The sequence below is a fragment of the Lissotriton vulgaris genome, chromosome 2_1, assembly GCF_964263255.1.
Source record: "Lissotriton vulgaris chromosome 2_1, aLisVul1.2, whole genome shotgun sequence".
Lineage (NCBI taxonomy): Eukaryota > Metazoa > Chordata > Amphibia > Caudata > Salamandridae > Lissotriton > Lissotriton vulgaris.
The window spans coordinates 778821651-778843323 of record NC_141687.1 but is presented as its reverse complement, the minus strand read 5'-3'; the positions used below and the strand labels follow the sequence as shown (position 1 = coordinate 778843323).

General features: G+C 39.6%; 1 protein-coding gene across 3 annotated transcripts in view; it reads right to left on the bottom strand.

The window, feature by feature from the left end:
• Window positions 1-21673, bottom strand: part of ITGA6 (integrin subunit alpha 6) — a 253051-nt gene that overhangs the window by 108856 nt on the left and 122522 nt on the right. For all 3 annotated transcript variants that reach the window (XM_086956131.1, XM_086956134.1, XM_086956133.1), the window contains exons 3-6: window positions 17865-17944; window positions 16973-17237; window positions 12917-13066; window positions 7164-7377 (exon numbers count right to left, since the gene is read on the bottom strand). In XM_086956131.1, the coding sequence (XP_086812257.1) occupies window positions 7164-7377; window positions 12917-13066; window positions 16973-17237; window positions 17865-17944 (709 nt within the window). The remainder of the gene's footprint in view (window positions 1-7163; window positions 7378-12916; window positions 13067-16972; window positions 17238-17864; window positions 17945-21673) is intronic.

Here is a 21673-nt window from a genome sequence, read left to right as displayed (position 1 = left end):
TGGGTGGCTGATAAGTATGCTGCAAGAAGAGTGCTGGAGATTGAATGAGGCCGTTCCTGGGTGCTTATATGTGAAAGGTGCGCAACATTCTGGGAGGGGTTGCTTTTTCTTTCTCATTGAAATCTGATCACAGTGCAACTTAATAACGGTTATAGAACATGAGGGGCATAAATAATGCTGTTAAGGGGCATACAAATAAAATTTACACACATAAGAAGTTGGGGGTACTTGTTTTCCTGTTGCAAGAAACCAATTTGACACTGAGGAAGGTTGCAATTTAAGAAGGCCCTGAAGGGGACAAGTCTTCTACACAGGATGTTCAGGCTATACCAGCTCACAATATTAGAAGTATCAATTGATGGGGACGGGGGATCTATATGTTTTGGTGGTGAGCAGGCTAGATTGCCAGTGCCCCAATTTTGACCAAGTAAAGTATTTTAACTCTCTCTCAAACCACTTAGCAAACTATCCATTTCTGCCCAAGATATTGGGCAGCAACTTTAACGGCATAAATGTAGATTGGCATGGATGTCACCCTCCACTGCCACATCCGAGTACTACACAGGTTCACTATCTGAGGCGTGGGCCAACTGGGCCCTGATCAACTGTTGGGGATGAAAAGTTCTGCTGCTTTAGAATATTACTTTTTCTCGCATATGCAGCACATTCTCTTGAGGCTTGACAAGACCTACTGCACAGAGCAGCTGCAAATATTGATAGCTCATGCAGAGTATCTATGCAGGACGCTTTCTGGTCACAAACAGCTTCTTGTACTTCTTCATTGTGATGCACATGCAGAACAAAATCCATTTATTGAAACCTCAGCCTGCGAAGCTGGAGAACCACAAATTTAGGCAGATGATTGGGTATGAAACAGAACACTATTCCACCAACGATGATGGGCCAACTTCTGGAACTTTTGATGAAGTGAGATGCATTCAACATTGCGGTCAGAAGGCACTGTGTAAGGACATCATGACACCAGAATCTCTTGAGAAGGATATCAAAAACGTGGATATATATTTGCGAGAGCTAGAGGGGATAGGTACCACTGGCCCAAAAATCCAGAAAAAGCTAATCTGATATAAGGATGCACACGCCGACTACATGTAACAACCTCACCGTTTGTATTATAAAAATGATATTGCAAAGATGCAAAGGGATGGGATAAAGCAGGCAGATTCAATGGGGCTAATTAAATCGAAACTTAAAGAATCTCTCTTACTGAGATCCAGGATGATCAAGGAAGGGGTATGCATGCACACAGGTGAGGATAAATGAAACCTTCAAGCACTATTATTTGAGAATGTATTTAGAATGGGATGTACTGACCAAGCATAACCTATTATGATTTCATGATCGTGTTCTCTTAACCTCACTATTGCCAGATCAACTGGTGTGCCTTGAGGAACCTCTGGTACTGCCAGGAGTCAAAGACATAATCACAGGCATAGTGTTTCAAGCATAGGGCATAAAGCCACTATTTGAAAGAAAGAAAATTATTCTGCAGAGGAAATGGCAGGCAAGAGAAATTATTTTGTGGTGTGCAACAGTTCTCTTGGTTGGTTGTTTCTGTAAAGAAATACAATTGCATTGCCCGGCCATGTTAGGATACATATAACCTATTGTAATTTAAGAATTACTATAAAAGTTACAATGATGGTACTGAGCTAAAGTAGAATGAACTGCGTTGATTGACTCTACAAGGACAATATACTTGCCTCGAAGACCAATTGGAGACCAGTGGTTTAGTTGGAACAGTTCAAGAGAACTGTCAACACCATCATCTGTAGAAGAGTCAAGGGTACAGACTCTTTGTAAATGGGTGTCCACAATAGTTGACCAAGAGAAAGTACATGAGATGGGCCAGTACAACAACTGAGGGATTGTACTATAGCAGTAACTTATGATAGACTTGATATGCAGTCATCTTAAGATGCCTCAGATAGGTGAACCTTCAACATTTTACAAATAATGCACTAAAAGAATGCCATCTAGAATCGGTAAAATATTGTGTTCATCTCATACACTTAACCAGTTTGTCCAGCAGGCCAAATGCTCACTTTACTAGCTGGAATGCTTAACCTAGTTCTTGACTAGAAATGACCATGAACAGTGGATACCGAAAAGTATATGAACAGTCAACATTTCTGTTTTATGGTACAGTTGTTGTAGCGGTCCCAGTCCTACAGTGTGTTTACCCTGAGCAGCTGGGTGACCAGAGTGTGAGACATGAGGTGCGAAAATGAAACACTTGTATAGTGGATTAATTTAAAATGGCTTCCCTATGCTAGGATGAGAAAAGAAAAAAAACTGTTCACATGTTGTGCTTCCCTTCACAGAGTAAGAAGTCGTCCTCGCAATGTGACTCACCAGAGGACAGGCCTTTTTAACAATAGAATGGGATATGGGATGGGCAAATAACACTGAGTGCACCCTCCCAAGAGTAACTCTTACCCAATGTTCTGACCAAAATTAACAGATCTTAAAGTTATCCTATCTGTGTTTTGTATAGTGCGCTAATCACCTGTGAGGGTACCCAAGCGCTCTGTAGCAGGAATTTGAGAACTGGCCTGGGGCTTACACAAAAAGTCAGATTTCAGCTTCTTGTACAAGTCTAGAAGAGAGGAGAAGGCTCTGATTGTTGTAGGAAGTCAGTCTAGGCATTAGGTGCCAGGAATTAGAAGGAGCGACCCCCGCTCTGATTTTGGTATGAGTTGGGTGTGTGCTAAAGAGAAACTGGCAGAGTGGAAGGGGTCTGGGAGTTTGGTGCAGGGTCAATATAGTGGATAGCTTTGTACATGTGAGTAGTTAAAATTGCTAGTGCTTGTGTACTGCGAGCCACTGGAGTTCTCTAAGGTGTGGTGTGATGTCGACTCAGCGTGGGAGGTTGAGGACTACTCTGGCTGCTTCATTTTGGACTGTCTGTAGTCATCTTGTGAGATGGATGGTAATCCCTGCATACAGGGTGTTTCCATGGTCTAGTCTGCTGGATATGAGGGCTTAGGTGATCAGTTTGCTGATGTTGTCTAGTGTGTTGAAGCAGGCAGAGACCAATACGCTGACTTGGTCACTAATGTGCAGTTTGCTGTCTATAAGGACTCGGAGGTTTCTCACTAGCGAGCAGGGTGTGGTCGTGGGTCTATGGTCTGTGGTCCACCAGAACGAGTCCCACGGCGAGGCTTTCTTCCCAAAGACTATCACCTTGGTCTTGTCAGAGTTCAATTTGAGGCAACGGGTTTCAAAAGAAATTGATAGCAAGGACTTAATTCACAGCTTTTTAAATCACTTTATGTATTCAGTACCGGGCATTTCTGCCTGACAAAAGAGGTGTGTACTTCTAGTGCCACTTTACAATGTTCCATAATAAAAGAAAAAATGTAATGCTGGAATAACCAAAGGAAGAGTCTAAAGATCACGGATAGTCTGGTTGAGAATGGAAAGGGGAATGTGAGGCACTGAAAGTTGGTGACTAGGGTAAACTACGGACACAATAAATGAACATAAGAGTAATGGCCTTGGTAAGGAATAAAACAAAATATAACTTGGTCTCTGAGACAATACCAAGTGTTACTAATGTTCTCTTCAAAAGGTGCTCATTTGAGCAACTGCATAAAATGAGAGAAGATAGAGTATACTCTTTTATCCATCAAAATATTGACCTGAAGATGTCATCAGTTCATATCTGAGCCTTCTTACAAAGAATGAAACGAGTATATCTAAAGTCACGTGCTTACTTATTGAGCAAGAATAAAACAGCAATCCTTGGTTGGGCCATACAGTCTACAAGTGGCGTTATTGAGTAAAAGATTGGTTGCTGAATTTTCATGCAGAATGAACAGTGTCAGTTTAATGAATATCCAGCTAACTCAGTTTGACATCCTTAAATTGGTCCTGCATGGGACCCTAAAGGTAGGTAGGCACATACTCACAAGAGGGAGTGGCTCTTTTAAGCTGCAGTACACAAAGAGAAGGGGTGAGAGGCTAACCCCTCTACTCCCGCCCCCTGTCCACAAACTCAAACACACAAAGAGGAGTCGAGAGTGGTGAAAAGTTTGTGGTGGCTAGTGCTTGGTGTGAAAATACTGCCCTCGCTCACAAAATTGTGACATGCTTCATAATAGGGCTGCTTCAGTACACCCCTGCGCAGACCAATGTCTGGGGTGGAGCAATATGGTGGGGAAGACCAGACATAATATATAAAAAATACAGCACTATTAAGCCATAAAATATTGGGATCACCTAAAGAAAAAGTGCAGTGAAGATTAAAACTAGCTCAGAGGTGTCTCTGTGCGTAAGTTTATTCCTGGACCCTCCAGCCAGGATTAAAAATGTGAAGGATGGTGGTGACAGAAAGAGAGTAATGAACTCCTACACCCCTCCTTACTGCCAATATGTCTACATGTTTCTGCCTTTGTAATTGTGCCCAGAATATAGGGTCACACCGGCATTCGTCAGGACCTTTCTGATCCCAATTGTTAAAATACCCTTTTTACCTGAAATAAGGTTGGCCGGGAACAACTTGTTCCCACACCGAGGGATCCCCTATGTAACACTCTCCCGAAATACTAAAGGGGAAAGAGACACAACAAACACAAAAGGGCATTATTCATGCGTCCCCTTTCGTCGTTTAGCACACTATGCTTCACCACTCATTGCTTTCCGTCCACAACATAAGTAAAATGCCCAGATATTGGCAGACTTTCTAGCTGAGGGTGAGCAAGCTCAATAGATCATCACCACAAACACCTTCTCTCAGAAAAAGCAAAGTCAGGCGAGTTCCTTCCTCTTATGGCAGAGGATAACAAACTCTGTTTTGCAGCAAATCACAATACAACAGGAGGGCTTCTTTCACTCCCCGGCATGGAATCTGCAGACCAACCATAACCAGGAAAGGTCTATTGATCATGTGTATTTCAATGCACTGCTCGAGCAAGATTCTTCTGCAACACAGGGCCCATGTGTGATCGGTGGTATCACTGCAGTCAGGGGATCACCAACAATAAATATTGCAAATTTAGCAAATTACAATTTACCAATAAAATTGTGGATTTACAAAAGTAATGGTAACTATAGAACCCCTGAACTCCAAGTGTCTTGCATCCACCACCACAGCGTTGGTTGACAAATCTGAAACAGTATGAAGGAAATAACCTGAAACCAGTATGCTATTCCCAAAAATCATAATCTGTTTTGTCTCAAATGAGAAAGAGACTTGCAGACATCATCTAGTTTCCGGTACAGAAGGCACATCAAAAATGTGTGGCTGTGCTTATCAAGAAACAGAGGCAAAGTGGCCATCTATTGTCAAGCCAGCTTTGGACTTTGCTGTACAGACTGGTCAATATCCTCAATACAGCGACTGCCCACCCTTTAATAAATCTGAAAGAAATGCTGTGGTCTATGGTTTGTTGAACAGCTCGTACCAACTTGCTTTTTTTGTGTTCTCTCGCCGCACAACGATGCAATAAGAAGACTACTAATTACCATCCTCAGTCTACAGAAATCTAAATAGATCAACTTAGCCCTTATTTTCATGGTGAAGTGCAGCACGCCTCAGAGAGCCAGCAATGGACCCCGGTGACATCAAACCTCGGGCCAATATTTGAATCTAGGAGAAAGGAGTGTGTGGCCCATCTCCCAGAGCATCAAAATTGCCCGGGCTACCCATCCCCTGGGACTGTCTATTGCATTGTGTCCAAGGAAGCCTGCCTCTGGATCACAGTGGTTTCCCTGCCCGTGAGACCGTGGGCAGGAACAGCAAGTCTACTCCAATCCGGCTGGAATATGAAAATGCTCCTGCCAGGTGGAAACAGACTTTTGTTTCCTTGCCCAAGCTCTTGTCGGCAAGAAAACTCAAATCGCTCCGCACTCCGGAGGAAGCAAGCAGAAACAGCTGCTCCCACTGGGTGGGAGCAATGCAGATGTGCGCAGAATTCAAGATAGGTGCATGAAGAGGGCCACAGGGGCTTCCCAACATATTGTTTTGTTGTTGCCCTGAGTGGGCACCAGGGCTCTCACTCAGGAGCGCCTGGGGACACTATAGGTTTGAAAAAGCGGCTGACAAATCGATCCTGGGGTCTCCCTGAGTGCAGCAAGACCATGTGGCCAACTCGATTCCGTGCACAGCCAAAGGGGGTTGGGCAGAGTGTCTGCCTGTTTAGCCAACACCACACTGCTGGAGGCCATGTTCGGCTAGGAGGTACCTGCCCACAGGGGGGTTGGGGACTTTACACAGGGTCTGGCCCAAGGCTGTGCCTGGTGTGGGTTTTCTTGCTTCAAGGGGTTGGCCTTAAGGCCTGGCCAAAGGCAGGGAGTTGGCTTTCTGTATGGTTATAAAATATTTTCTTGACGTTAAAAAAAATTTGAAATTCAAGAAAAAAAATAAAAGATTAAAGTGACAATATAGACCCTGGGCACAAGCACCCTAGCCATGCACAGTTAATTACCCCACATATTACATCATTCCTGCCATGTTCTATACACTAATACCATCACTGCATCATTTGAAATAACATAATGGATGACAAGACTGCATTGTGAGGCGCAAGTTATAAATACCTTAGGGCAGGAGTCAAAGTTACAACAGACAACTGTTGAATGTCAGTGGGTTTTTTTGTTTAGCACATTATGGGGTAACTGATGAAATTTTCACCTACCTTTAATATCACTTTAACCTTTGTTTTGGGGGGAGCATGTACACATATACATACATACATATATACATACATATATACATACATACATCCACACCTTTTCTCATCACCACACTAAATCTGCAAGTGAATACATTTATGCAATTCCTATACAAGGTATGGTACGTAAAAACAGTTCATTTAGTAATGAAAGACAAAATAATGCTGAACATCTGAATAGCCTAAAGTCCAACATACAATGACAAATTTCAATTACATTTTGTCTGATGGTGGGAGACTAAAGAAGATTAATAGGGCCAGGACTCTCCCCACAAAAGCAATGGAATATATACATAAAGACTAGCCACAACATCCTATTGTGAGTTTTACTGCAGTAGGGCACAGGCTTCGCATGGACTCTAAAGACGATTCAATAATGAAAATCTTACAGTTTATTACCTCTATCCCACCCACTCCTCTCAAACAAAAGAATGAAACAAATAAAGTAAATAAAACCAAACATCTTACTTATCGCTGTTAAGGTCTACCACTGTCACATCATATCCAAATGAAGAGGCCAGGCCCTCGCCCTCAAATATATGTTCTGCTGCAAGCGATCGATATATCACTGGATCTTTCTTGAACAGTACAACTGCTCCACTGTGGTTTGCTCTTGGTGCGCCAGAAACAAATGTCATTTCTGACTGTGAAGTGATACCTTTACCAGTGTCCAAGGAAAATCCTACAAAATTGCAAGATTGACATTAATACAGGTTACATTAAAAAGAGTGAAGTACTCTTCAAAACTTAAAAAGGTGTAAACCCTACTTGAAACGCATCATTGCAGCTGCTACCAGTTGCGTTGTTAAAGTAGGCCAGTGTGCACCAACCTACATTGTTTTCTACACTACCGGTGTGGTAGCATTACTGCCTCTTTCAACTTATTTGCTCCTTGTGTAGATTAACAATGCACAAAGTAAGGATTTACAATGGCCATTATGAATCGCAGTGTAAACATTTCCATCCATTGCATTTTGCAAGGGAACATAGGCAACCACTAGGCATTATCCCAACTTGCGATTTGCAAAGGAATGCACATATTCGTTGTGAAATTTAGGGGTGGCAAATCCCGGAATAGCCAGGCAGAACAAAGCATAGCCTGTCAAAATGTAACTGCTTGTGCAGGATGGGAGATCAGGTAGAGCAGACACTGGATCCCGTTGAGCACTGCATGCTCTCACAGAGTTCAAATTCGCAATCTGTAAAGCAATAGGATCCCTTTCTCTTAAAAGGGACTAGCCTTCACATTGTAATCAATAAGACAGAGGTCTGCTATCCCAAGCATGGCTCCATCCCAGCATTCCTTATTACTTTTCACTATCAGCCACAATCAGATTCCGGCTTCACTGAAATTCACAACCGGAGCAGTTTGTGAATTGCCGCAGAAAGGACCTTTGTGGTGCACGTGCCTTGAGCATCTCTCAAACTGCAAAGGTAGAGAGGGTGGTTGCAGCACAACCCAAAAATTGTACTGCTACCAGTCTCTTGTGTATCAGACCCCATGCATGCAACTGTGACAGTGGCTTTTCTTTTTTAACAATGTGCTCCAAGTGAGATGCTGGAGGATCATTGATTAAAAATCATAACCATGCTATGGCGCATACTATAAGCAGCTGATCACCATCAATTTACTATAACAGTATTTTATAGATATGTGTGCCACAAGCATTCAACAATCAAAATGACATTCCAACAAGCAGCATGCAACATTGGTAAAACAGTGATGGGAACAGAACAAGTATGCTGTGGACAGCAGTGATTAGGCACATAAAACTATAACAGATGTATCTTACATAAAGCAGCATATTAAAGAATGAGCACCACATGTGGTAGGAAAAATAATTTTACACCTCTATGTAGCAACTCCATAAAAAGGGTGCTAATGAATCCTTTTTGCATAAAATATTGCTACAAACTATTCAAATTTGGAGCTCCATTTTACCATTAGTAGAAAGATGTACAACTGCATCCTACTGGTCAGGGGCTCTTCTAGCACCCTACAAAGGCATCCTGTAACTGGGGCAATAACCAGCATGTTCAAGGTGGTAATGGATTAACAACAATGGCTTAACAGGAATGATACAAGTCTATTATACTTTTAAATCCTTCACCACTGCTTCACCACTGCTGTTAAAAATTCTCGATTTTCGAAAAATGATCTTTCAACAGGGTTTCAGATACAGGTCTTACAAAGGGATAAGTGTGCTAAAAAGGATTTGAAATAGACTGATCTCTGATTGAAACCCTGTTGCAAGTGATGGAGTGTGCAAAGGAAAAAAAAGACCAGAATGCCAAAGTATGAAAAAGAAAATGAGAAAAATGGCATGACTGGATCACAAAGGACAATCACAAACCTAGATAGCTATTCATCGTGACATCTAAGGAGGAGTTCTGGACCCTTACATTGGGAGGATTGGTTTTGTATAAAAACTGGTCATGAGCGGAATTGGACACACTTGTCAAAAAAAGGAGACCTATACACATATATAGAAAGGAAAAGCAAGGAAAAGCATAGACATTATTCACAATATTCTGTGCACCAACATCAAGCAATGCACAGTACATGTTCAACAATGCATGTTTCTCGAGAACCCTATTGTCAAGCATCCCCATAGGATCAAAAAACTGTTCTTCACAATAACTCTCCATTTAATACAAACTGCTGATATGAAAAGATTGCAGCTGGAGAGTCTCAAATATATTGACCTAACCATTGATCCTGTTATTCAGGTGTCAACAATGAACAAAGTTAAATAGTAGGAAAGCAATAAAGCTAACAAAAGTACAACAGAAACTAGTTTCAATGTACGCTTTAAAGGATGAAACAAGAAGGTTACAAACCTGTAAAAATGGCTCTCCACTAATGGCATTTGCTATGAATTCACAGGTTTGGCTGAATAATCCATAATATTTGGTCAGATACCAGAACACAACAAAAAGACTTGCCAACCTCTCAGTCAAAGATGAAAACATTGAGAGACTACCCATGGTACCATTGAAGTGAGGAAAAAAAATGCCTTCTTCTTAACACGTACCAAACTGATTCTATCTAGGACAAACATATATGGTAGTGGAGTGCTCATAATGATATAGAAAGGAACCGAGGATAAAATCTACGCAAGAGACAATTCTTGGTAAACTATTAAAGGCAATAACATTGCTCACGAGAATTGTATCTTCCATGGATTGGCATGCTTGGTTAAGTAGTGTTTCTATGACAGCCCTATAGAATGTGGTTACATATGATGTCTCTTATTGGGCAATTAATCAGATGTGTATACCAGCGTATATACCCTCTTCGACTAGGATATGCCCTGCCTAGAGTACTGAAATGCATATACACTAAATGAGGGTCTAAAAACCTAAATTGCATGTATTACAATCATTCTCCTTTATTTCATCCTATCTTTTTGAACATCACAAATGACCAATAGGTCTTTTGGGACTAACTAATTTAAACATGTGTCACTTTAAAATGTTAAAAAATATAGACGCAAGTCATTTAATCATAGCTAAAAACAATTAAAAACAAACCAATTAACTCACAAAAAGATCCTTTTTATGCAAACAAGAAACCTAAATCATGTAACGTCTTAAGAAAAATGACTATTCCTCAACTTAATCACATTTATTCCATAAAATTGCAGATTAAACTTGTATTGTACGCACTTATGCAAGATCGGATTTCCCTGGAGGACTTTTTGATATTCCGATTTTTTTACAGGTTTTATTATTTTTAATAACAATGCCTTCATACGATGTATCTGCATAAATTAAGAAAACGGATCGATTCACCCAGATGAATGGAATGAAAATGTAGAACGATCTGTTCTTGTAATTTTTGGTAAGTAGAGCATATGCGTCATTAATAATCTGATAATTGTTCAAACACACTGAAGATTCGAAACTAATAAATGAAGAGAGAGACTCTTTGTAAAGCGCAATATAGGTGGCATAAAAACAGTGACTGCATAGGATTAAACTTTAAGCTGCATTATTATGCATTAAATGTGAACTTTGAGGAACACAGTGATTTCTCATTAGCAGTTACCTGCTGTTTGTGTGTTAAAGTTATATTTTCTTGAGTTAATTGATTATTGTTAACTAGATTTAGCAATCATGATTCAATGACAAATAACAGTAAAAAATTATAACATTTATTAAAAGAAAGTCTATAAATTGTGAAACACGATTTGGTAATTTGTGACATTCTAAAATATTGGACAAAATAACAGAAGATGATTGCAATACAAGTAATATAGGAGTCTCTGAACCGTCAAATTATGCATGTGGTGCTTTCATAGTTATTGGAAGGAGAACATTTGGATATGTGGTGGTAGAACTTTTAAACACTATTCCTGCTGATTTTCTTCTAGTAGGGGCAGAACTGTAAGCTACAAAAGTTGTTAAGTTAGCATGCAGTCTATCTCTGTTCATGTAATACCAGAAAAGCCTCTTTCCTATAAAGATGTGGGGGAAATTATTTAGTTGGAGCTAAAGAATAGTCAAAGCTGGTTTCTACCCTTTTCAAAACAAGCTTTTTTCCAAATATGCAATGCGTGAGACATTGAGAAACGTAGAACTTCGCTTAATCATCACATCAAAAACTATGGCAGAGAAATTAAAGCTGTACCACAAATGGTTTATGTGGCTGGTTGGATAAAAATGCAAGTGATTAGCAATTTAAGAGTGAGTAGTTGGACAAATACCTAGAAAAATGATACAGAGGTACAGAAAATAATCTCAAGGTAGCAGTCTTGCTGCATATGAGGACTAAAGAAACAAAACTGAGCAAAAATGGAGAAGGCTGTAGAACACTGTGGACAACGAGGGTCTGTTGCAACAGAAGTACACAAAATAATGAACAGTAATGCGGTGCAGGTAAAGAGAGCAACGCTTAAAAACATGGGGCGGAGGAGAAAGAATAAAAAATGGTAGGAAGTGATCAGCAGAAGAAGAAACAAACCAGCATCATCAGGTGGGTTAATGGAAGTCTCTCATGGGACATGTTCTGCAGCAGTAAACCAAAGTCAAATATGTGAGATCAAACCACAGGCAGTGACACCACAATTTTTCTGAATATATTCACCCATTCAATGTTCTTACTCCCTTAAACATCTTTCTGCTTACATTTCATTGTACAGCGTATTCGTCTCTTTTCAATTTTAAAGTTGAAATGGAAAGGGGAAATCATTGCTGCTGCCCAGTAAATTGAGAGAATCAGGTAGCATTTGGGGCCATGCCCCAACAAATGTGTTCTCCTCTCCATTTCACACATTTCCAAATTTCCTTCTTGGGCATTCCCAATGTCAAGTATAGCCAGTCTTCCAGACATTGAAAGAAGATGAGAGGATGCCTCCATCTTCTGCAGTAAGGATCATAATTCCCATGTGGGTTAGGTTTTTGGGCCTTTCAGAACAATGGTCAGCAGTCAAACACTATGCAACTACACAATTACTTTAAGCACTGCCTACATTCAATTAAATAAAAGGTTATTTTTCAGAAAAATATTTTCTCAGTGTCATAAATGAACAGTGAATCAGCCCAAATGTAATTCACGTTCTTGCAAATATTGGAAAATTACAGAATCTAGATTCTAGAGTTGGATTGTTAGACCCTTCTAGAATTCATAGAAAACAGAATGTCTTCTGGAATTCTCACCAAACCCTTGCTGTTGTGAAATATGTAGGTGAACAAAACTTCATTTGATCCACTGTTGAAACCTGAAGACATCTGCAGAGCTCTGCATGTCTCACTACGATGGAGCCTTTTCATTGTGCTAGAGTGGCTCACAGCATGAAAGGGCTCAACAAATTAATTTTAAGCTATAGTATATAGATAATGTATACAGGGAATATGGAGATCATGAACAAATATGACTTTGCATTGATATAAGTGAACTACTTTACCATTTGAACAGCCTATCTAATTACTCAGGCCATCTATTTATAGTCAATGGTGGTGCCTTAAGTCCATGGTTTCAGGGTTTCATACCCAGGTTTCAGCCGGCCACAATGGGGGGTAATACATTTGCAGTTACACTTGATGAATCAGGACACCCATTACATACAGACTGCTTTTCAGACAATCGACCATCTCTTCTCTCCAAAACTAACACACTGTGCAGATAAATTACACCTTATATTAGCGTTGCTTTCCAGAGCTGACCAAACTTAGCTGAAAGTTTACGAAATATGTGATTTGTCCTATTCCAGGCCTACCTAAGTAACTGTTAGCAGACAAAGGAATCAGATTCTCATTCCGAAGTTTTTCACCACCAGTTTCATATGGTCCATCCTCTTCAACTTGCCCATCATCAGAGATGAGCAAAGCATCCAGAGTATTATTCTTTTGCTCAGCACGAATGACCCCTGAAGAATGAAAATGGGAAATAATGTATAAAAACAAATGAAGATGGAACAAACAAATGCATGAATATCATTAATGGCGAGGGTGTCTCCCAAAGAAAGAAGTATCCATTAATAAAAAAAGGGTCAAATTAACACCAAAATGTTTGTGACATTAAACAAATATTTCCCTTCTTACTATGTTCCACGTTAAATCTAAAGTTGTTAAAAACGTGGTCTAAGTTGGAAGGGCAATTTAGAACATGCATCAATCACCATGTGTTGGAATGGCCCTCTCACCGAGTAGAATGAAATATAGACTCGACATAAAAAATAAAAAAATGGTAAAAAGATGCTTATGGTTTATTGCTATGACGATGGTGAAGTCTGCCGGTGAGTGCCACTTTTTTATAATTCATGAAGTACTTTTAGTCCCATATTGCTAGATATTATTAGGGGGAAAAAACTCAAACAAAACTTGACACCTTTGATTCCCGTAAGGCTTTCCTCAAACAGTTAACTCCAAGTTCTAAAGTTTTTCATTTAATGATCTCCATAATATATTTGCTGAACAGGTGAAGATGCAATGGACACCGTGGGGTACGCGATTACACCAAATTTAGTTGTGTGGTTGTGAACTGGTGAGCAGCAATTTGATGCTAGATTAATTGAAATAACTATTTAAAGCACATGCACTAAACGACACCTGAGAGTCATTGCTATAAACCCCTTTCTTTATTTCCCCCAACATTCATTTTTTTTAACAAAAACTTTAAAAAGATGCTATACACATCATTTGTTTTTCATGTAAGGGGCTTATACTAACCATACCTTCACTGCTATCAATGGAATGTACTCATTATTTGAATGCTTTGTATAGAAATTGTTCTCTAGATCTCTCGTAATAGGTTAGTGGGACAATAGGCAGATTAATACCAGAGGAGTAAATCTTGCCAGAACAATAAGGTCATTCACAATGCATTTCATAGACTCAATTGAAACTTCTGAATGCTCATTTTCATTTTCTTGCCTTGAGTTGCACTTTCAGGGCAGCAGTGGGTGTTGGGTTGGGTGTAGTGGACAGTGGGCTTGGTAGTGGGGTCAAATTTATTATTCTAAATCCAGTAGTAGAATGTTTGGGAAAGTGAAATATTCTAAAAAAGTTAAAAAATTCCACAATTATTTTAAGGAAGGGTGAAAAGCAGAAATTTTGAATTGTGGAGAGTGCCACCCTAAGTGCGCTGCTCAAGGCAAAAAACTTGGAATATCTCCTCTCAACCCACCAGACCTCAGCATCTGAAGCAATTTCCCACAGTCCACATTCATCATCTTCTCCTTTATGAACCATGCCAGGTGAATATATTCATTTTCATGTAAACCTTTATTACTGGCCAACATGTTATGTGTCTAGCAACAAAACCAACCTGGTTCGCTTAAACATACTCAGATAATTTAGATTCAAGTGCATTATACAAGGAACATCTTTCCGTGTTCCTATGATTTATAGGGACAAACTCACGTATTAGTACTGGTGGTTTAATAAAGAAAAAAAGCACAAACAATGCAATGTTATGGACTTTCCAGAAAGGATTTATCTAATTAGCGAGTCTTCTCGGCCAAGCAATCATGTGGAATTATGCAGTAAATTATGCCAGGGTAACTGAAGACCCTATTGCCAGACACATTTTCACAGGCTAGTTTAGGTATCATACATGCCTCAAGCATCTGTGTCTTGACTTCCATATTTAGAAAATAATTGGAGCAAAGGCACACCGGCATAAGAAAACACAGTCTTCTCTACAGATACATAGATAAAATCTTTGCGATTATATATATATATATATATTATATATATATATATATATATATATATATATATATCTAACTGCCAATAGCTTAAATATATCTCTAACCAAGGTTACAGCACCATGGTTAATATTGCAAAAACCTACATTTATGACAGATCCTATCTATATTTTAGTTATCAATTCCAATATGTCCTTAAATAAGGGGGAAGGTAAACAGATTATCTTTCGACTCTTTTAAATACCTTTGTATCCTAGTGCCATCTTCTCCTGATCTCATTAAACTCAATGCCCCTTGCACACTTCATGTCTATACAGCAGTGCTTCAAAAGGTTTTAGAATCACAACCAAAGTGTTAGAACAACAAACTTTTGGGTATCCGTCTAGTTTTAATGGACATGAGGCAGGCGTTTTTCAATGTAACTAAAGCACCAAGAAGTAGCACACTGTCATTTACAGACAGGACATTGTCCATTGAAATGGCCACTAAGTTTACACAGACATATAGTTTTACTGATAAAACTATATTGCGCAAAATTGATAATGAGTGGAAATAGAGTTGGTGAATATTTATCAGCTGTGTAAAGTGTCTTGATTTGATCCTATTAAAATATTAGTTTCCCTCAAAGTTTAGAATTCCAAAAAAAACACTTTATTTTTGCTTTCCTAATTGTTGAATGTGCACATTTTGTTCACAAGTATTTATATTTAGTTTGTGTGTTACAGAAAACAAACATCCTACAATCTTTTTGTTCACAATCTCTGTACCCCAACAAGATTGTCACATAATTTGTTTTACTTTTCTTTCTCAGATTTCAAAGTAGGAGGAGTTTGTAAACACCAATCACCATGCTAAAAAAACATAAGCAGCAGTTTGTCAGAAGACATATCCTGACATTTGACCTGTCTTTGATGCGCAGCAAATGTGACAATATAAATACAGCATTTAAAGGACTCTTCATTTATTACTTGGAATTTCTCGACTCACCAGAAAATCAGGTTGAGACCCACACTTTGGGGATCACTGCTATAGAGAGCTTGGAAACTCACTAATTTGTAAACCTTTACATCCAATCAAAACCTTCTCCCCTTGGTCTCATTGCATACACCTAGCTACATCCCCTCAATCTGAATCTGAGCATACAGATTGTTCATAGGCGGGCATGTTCTTTTTCATCCTAGGCGGATGAGATCCCAAACTGACATGCTCAAGTCTTAATATTATCTCAGATTACTTCTAAGGTTTAGACGCTGATCTTGAACATGCCTACGCCCTGGAAATACTATGCACACTGAAGGCCTGTGGAAACTCCATCTTGGGCAGGGCATTGGTTGCTAGGAAGCCAAGCCAGGAATTCCACTTAAAAAATGTTACTCCCACTCATCACTTCAAACAGTTCGAATTAAATTCTTTTTTAAGTGGATTTGATTTGGAGATGAAGGCAGTTTTTTGTGGCACACAAGGAAATGCACAGCAGGCAATCTTAACCAAGTAGTTCAAAAAGGTTTTGACTACAACTGTTCCATTAGTCTGTCTTGCCTATTGTCCTGTTGGTGTCATCATGTAAAGAATGCAGACAGTATGCTTAAGTACATTTTCAGTACTGCTATTTATTCCACATCGTCAATATTTGCGGTTTCACCTGTGCACAAGAACTGCATCACCCATTCCCTTAAACAATACTGCCACAGAAAGAAATGTTTTCCCAGAACCAATGCTAAAAGGTTCAAGCATTACCTGTGCAAGTCTGTGTCTCATCTTTCTCCTGACCAACCTCAGCCGCCATCACTGACACAGAGGTGCAATTTATACTATACAATTTAAGGGAGCGTGATATCAACAAAGCAAATATGCTTTGCCTGTCCTCAGAATGAATGGACCCTGTTTATGTTCCATGTACTGCAGTGATGGAGAGATGGGTGGGAGTAATGAGGATTTACAGTAGAAAATTATTAGAGTTTTAAGAACCAAAAGCATGTTTAAATAACTAAAGTAACACAATCAAGCCTGAAACTTTAATTACAACCCAATGAACTGTTGTTGTGTCGTTCTATCAAATTTTGGTGCTGCTGAAAATGCTAATGAATGAACAGACAGTTTTTGGAGGCATAACTACATTCTTACCTTTCCAGTTATATGACCCTGGAGCCCCAAACACTATATAATGAAAATCTTTGGTGAAAGTGGCTGCTACGCCTTGCTGACAAGATCCAAACTGCTCATTTGTCATCAAGCGACCACTACAAAAATTCCAGTTTTCCCCTTCGGTCATATCATCGTCGTCAGTGATAGTCAGCATCTGGCTTAACACGTAGCATCTTCCAATGATGTACCGGGACTCCATTTCAGTGTTCACATTTTCTCGCTTCTCGTATCGATGCGCACAGGTCTATAAGACAAAAGAATTAAGAATTTTCAATATTTCACAACGTCCCCCCCCCAAAAAAAAATACGTATACCCTCTGTCCCTTAATATCCTCGGGTCTCCCCGATCTTCGAAATAAATTTACTAAACAGGGGAACACAAGTTATGGAGCAATGGCCAAAAAAAGATATATAACGCAGCGTTAACAGCAACTAATCTCTGTTGTTTGGTTTGCTTTTTTTACATTACACTCCAAGGTTTTCCACAGACCCAAGTAATAGGCCACCCAGCACAAGGACACAGATCATATCGTTTCAGCGTGGAATCTATTTGACATCAGACTTTCCAATGACGTTCAGGACTTAAAAAATATTTCTGACAAAATTTGATATCTGGAGCCCTCGGACATTCAAATATGTCCATTTTGGATGTAGAACGGATATGTATCCTTTAAGGAAAGCAACTAAGTATAGTAATTCAGAAGAAAGGCAACAGACTTAAATAAATAGTTCATCTCAGTCACATAACCAACACCATATAATTTTATAGCAGCAAAATTATATTTACATGGCTTAGATGCCATACTATTATTTTAGTGAGCAAAATAAATTGAAACACTAATACGCATCACAGTAAATCATGCACACTTACCACAACTTTTCCTCCAGGTCCTTGACTTTGAACACTAACACCCATCCACTGATTTTCTCTACTTTCTCTGTTTGTCTCAACTAAAGAAACAAAAGGTTTTAGTTAGTGTCTAAGGACATTAAGGGTAAGACATCAGGGTAAGACACGAATTCGAACAGATGGGCAGCGCTTTTACAGATTATTTGTACAAATACACGTGTCATTCATTTGTTTTCTCAGACCTTTCCTCCTCGGCCTGCGCCCCCTCCTTTCCCTTCCTTACCGGATGAATTAGGGGAAAAAATAGATTTAATTTTTAGAAAAATCTCAACCTCTTTGCTTTAGCCCCATCGTAGCACAGAAGAACATTTTATGTTCAATTTGCAAGCATCCGGAGGTACAAAAAAGGCTTGAGGTACTAAAGGGTGCTCATTTACTGTGAAAGAGGTCTTGAAGTAACCAGAGGGCAGTAATACAACAAGCATTTACAATGCAATGGTCTCGGCATTATTAAAGGTAGAGCTATTGGCATTGCTCATGACTTTTTATTTTTTATTTTCAATCATAAATAAATGGCATTGTCATTTACATTGCCAATAGGTCATGCATTTGCGAGCGATTAAGCTATTGGCATTGTAAATGACAATGCCATTTATTTAACAATTAAGCTATTGGCAATGTAAATGACAATGCCATTTATTTATGATTTAAAAAAAAAGTCATAAGCAATGCCAATAGCTCTACCTTTAATAATGCCGAGACCATTGCATTTTAAATGCTTGTTCCCTATGACCTACTTCCATACTCCTGTCTGCCAAAAGTGCTCTGGTCTATTAACGGTAACCTCAATCTGTGATCAAGCCTACATGTGCACCTTCCTGTGTTATGTCTCTCCAGCTGTTTGCCCTCCTGGATTGAATGTCCTTCTGGGTGACCTCGGAGCCTCCTGTCCTTAGCAGTCAAAAGCGATTCTGTGGAGCCAGTGTCAGAAGTGGATGTGCCCCTTGCCCCTCAAGCCCACTCTCTATAGTAGTTATTTGTGTCAGGGAACTTTACTAGTGGCTGAGTTGGCTTGATGAATGAAACTTGTAGAGATGCTCCACGGGCTGCCAGTATCATAGTGTATTACATTTAGAAAGGTTTGGATTGTCCATATATGATTCTGAGGGCAGTTTTTAGCTCACACAGATACTGGGATCTGAAGAACTTCAGATCCCGGTATCAGTGCCTGCCTACTAGGTTCAGATTTCAGAAACTGTGGTATGGTTGAAAACTCATTTTCAGTTGCTATCCTAACACTTCTACAACCCTCTTGCTTTGAACTCAGACTTGTTCCAGAACACCATTCTTTTGCAGAGAAAATTAAATTAAAACGTTGCTTGTTTTCAGTTCTGTGTAAATTTCTTGTCTAACTACAGTTTCAGCCTATTCAGAGAGCCAAGAAACCTCATGGCACAACAAGTGTGCTGTAGTGGTAACATGACATACCATTATAGTCCATTTGAACGTTTTCATTCTTTGCTCGAGGCAGAAGCAAGACAGAAGGCAATGAAAAGGTAGCTAGATCCGAGAGAGAAGAGTATTTAGTCAAGGCAGTGGTCTCAAGACCTTGACTGTGCATGCAAAGCCTAAATTATCTTGAATTTGACTACATTGGAGCATCTGACATTAAGGTTTTTCAGTAAAGGAGCCACAATGGCTTGTTTTATCTTCTCGGAGGGTGAAACACAGATGAACAATGTGCAGCATTGAACTAGGATTATAAAAATGGAATTTCAGATGTCTAAAAAAACTCAAGAAAGGGCATTATCCTGAAAATGGGCTTTGAGTCCATTAATTGAATGGTATGCTACGTGCAGGGAGTTTGACAATAAATTGCTGCCTATTTGATAAAGGTATGTCATTAGGTAATTTCAGAGCCTTATCTAATGGAACCACTGAGTAAGCAATATAGACCAAGGTTGGTGACCAGTTAATTGGAAGGGCTGTCTGCTTCAGAGATTAGTTCTGAGATTGTCTTGCTTATATACTTGATAATTAATTAACGACGACTGCCATCTGTAAGTATGAAGTTGAGTGTTGGGACAGTTCCTTAGTTGTCTGTTTTAATATTTCTTTTGTCACAAGTAGTTGGTGAACCGTGAGTTGGCTTGTGACTAGTCTGCTTTCAATGTGATATGAAATGGGTGTAGACAAACCATTTACAGGTCTGATGAACTAAGGTTTCTTTGTTGAACAATGAGGTGAGGTTGAGGTTACCAGGGAATCTTCAGAGAACAATAACTCGGATACCACCTGTACATATGAAAAGAAAATTATTATTGGGTCCTTTTCAGCCTGGGGCAGCCTATTTTATGTTTTTTGGCCCTCAGGCGCAGTGAAGTGTACCTAGAGGGGGACTAGCACAAGTGTACTGGGACACAGGAGCCATTCCTGGGACCTGAGGAGTGTATTTTACACTGATGACTCACCCAGGTGGAACCATAGCAACCTAAGCAAACAGAAGGGACTCGTACTCGAAGTACAGGGGTGGACCATTAAGAGGGATGATGCTCATTGGGTTAATCTCTACTACTAGGAGTGTCCTGCTTATGTGAACACACACAAACACACTTTCTCTTCTATATTTATCTCTCCCTCCCTCTTTTACTTTCTCCCTCTCTTGCACTGTCTTTTTTCCTCTTCTCTGGTTCCTTCAGTCCAATCTCTTTCTCTCAATAGGTCTTCTTAAAAATCTATTCGGTGTGGTTTCACTGAAGAGTGCCATAGAGAACCGATACACTTCACTACGAGGGGTACAGACAAAGGCTCTGACTCAGAATTCCTAAGTATACTGATACCAAGTAGGCATTCACCTGTAGTCCACTGAGGAGGGTACACCCTGGGGATAAAAATAACATATTTCTGCTTGTTAGCACGTTATAGCTGGCTACTGTTTTGAAAAGGAAATGTAAAAGGGATAATTGCACAATCACACAACACGGGTAGGTAGATCTGGATTTTATTCCTTGTAAATTGCCTGTCTCCAGTGAGAGGGATTGTATCCTAAAACTGATAACAAAATTGGTTTTCTACAGATCCTACCATTCATTCCAAGGAGGTTTATAATGTTTACAGGTTTGGCCATAATAGAGAAGATACACTGCAAAACATGTAAAGCCATCCTGATACATTACTTCCTATCTTACGCATCTTCACTAACTGTGGAACTCATAAATATTTGCTGTTAAAATGGATTTCTATAAAATGAATATATTGTGCATTTCCCACTTTGTCAGCACTACTGTTCAATGTGTTAAACGCTTGCCACTGGCATCTGCTGTGATCTGCAGGTCACATGCTCTATACCCACTAAAGCTATTCACAGCCTTACATCATTCAAAGTCCAGAAAACCCAATACCAGTAGGTTGGGTAACATCTACGTTATTTACACCACTAGAAATAAAGAAAACTGTGGTGTCAGGCGTGGTAAATAATAAACTATTGTTATATATGCTTCTGCAGGCCCCTGCAGCACTTCAATAACGATTGGTTCGGGTACACTGTAGAAGATGCTATAATATACACGTAAATATATGGGTGGACTGATTGGCTGCCCAACTATATTACAAATGCAATAGTGCGATGCAAATGATAGAAAAAGACAGTAGACATGCTTCCTGGGAACATACATGTTTGGTTGTGAGTGACCTGTATAGCCGGTTTACATTTTAAATAAGATGAAAAACGGGAATGGTTACAAAGAGGTAACTACCATCTAAAAGAACCCCTGAAACGTGATCTTTCCGCCTGCCCACACTCTGTGAGTTGAACAGCTGCAAGAGTTTTC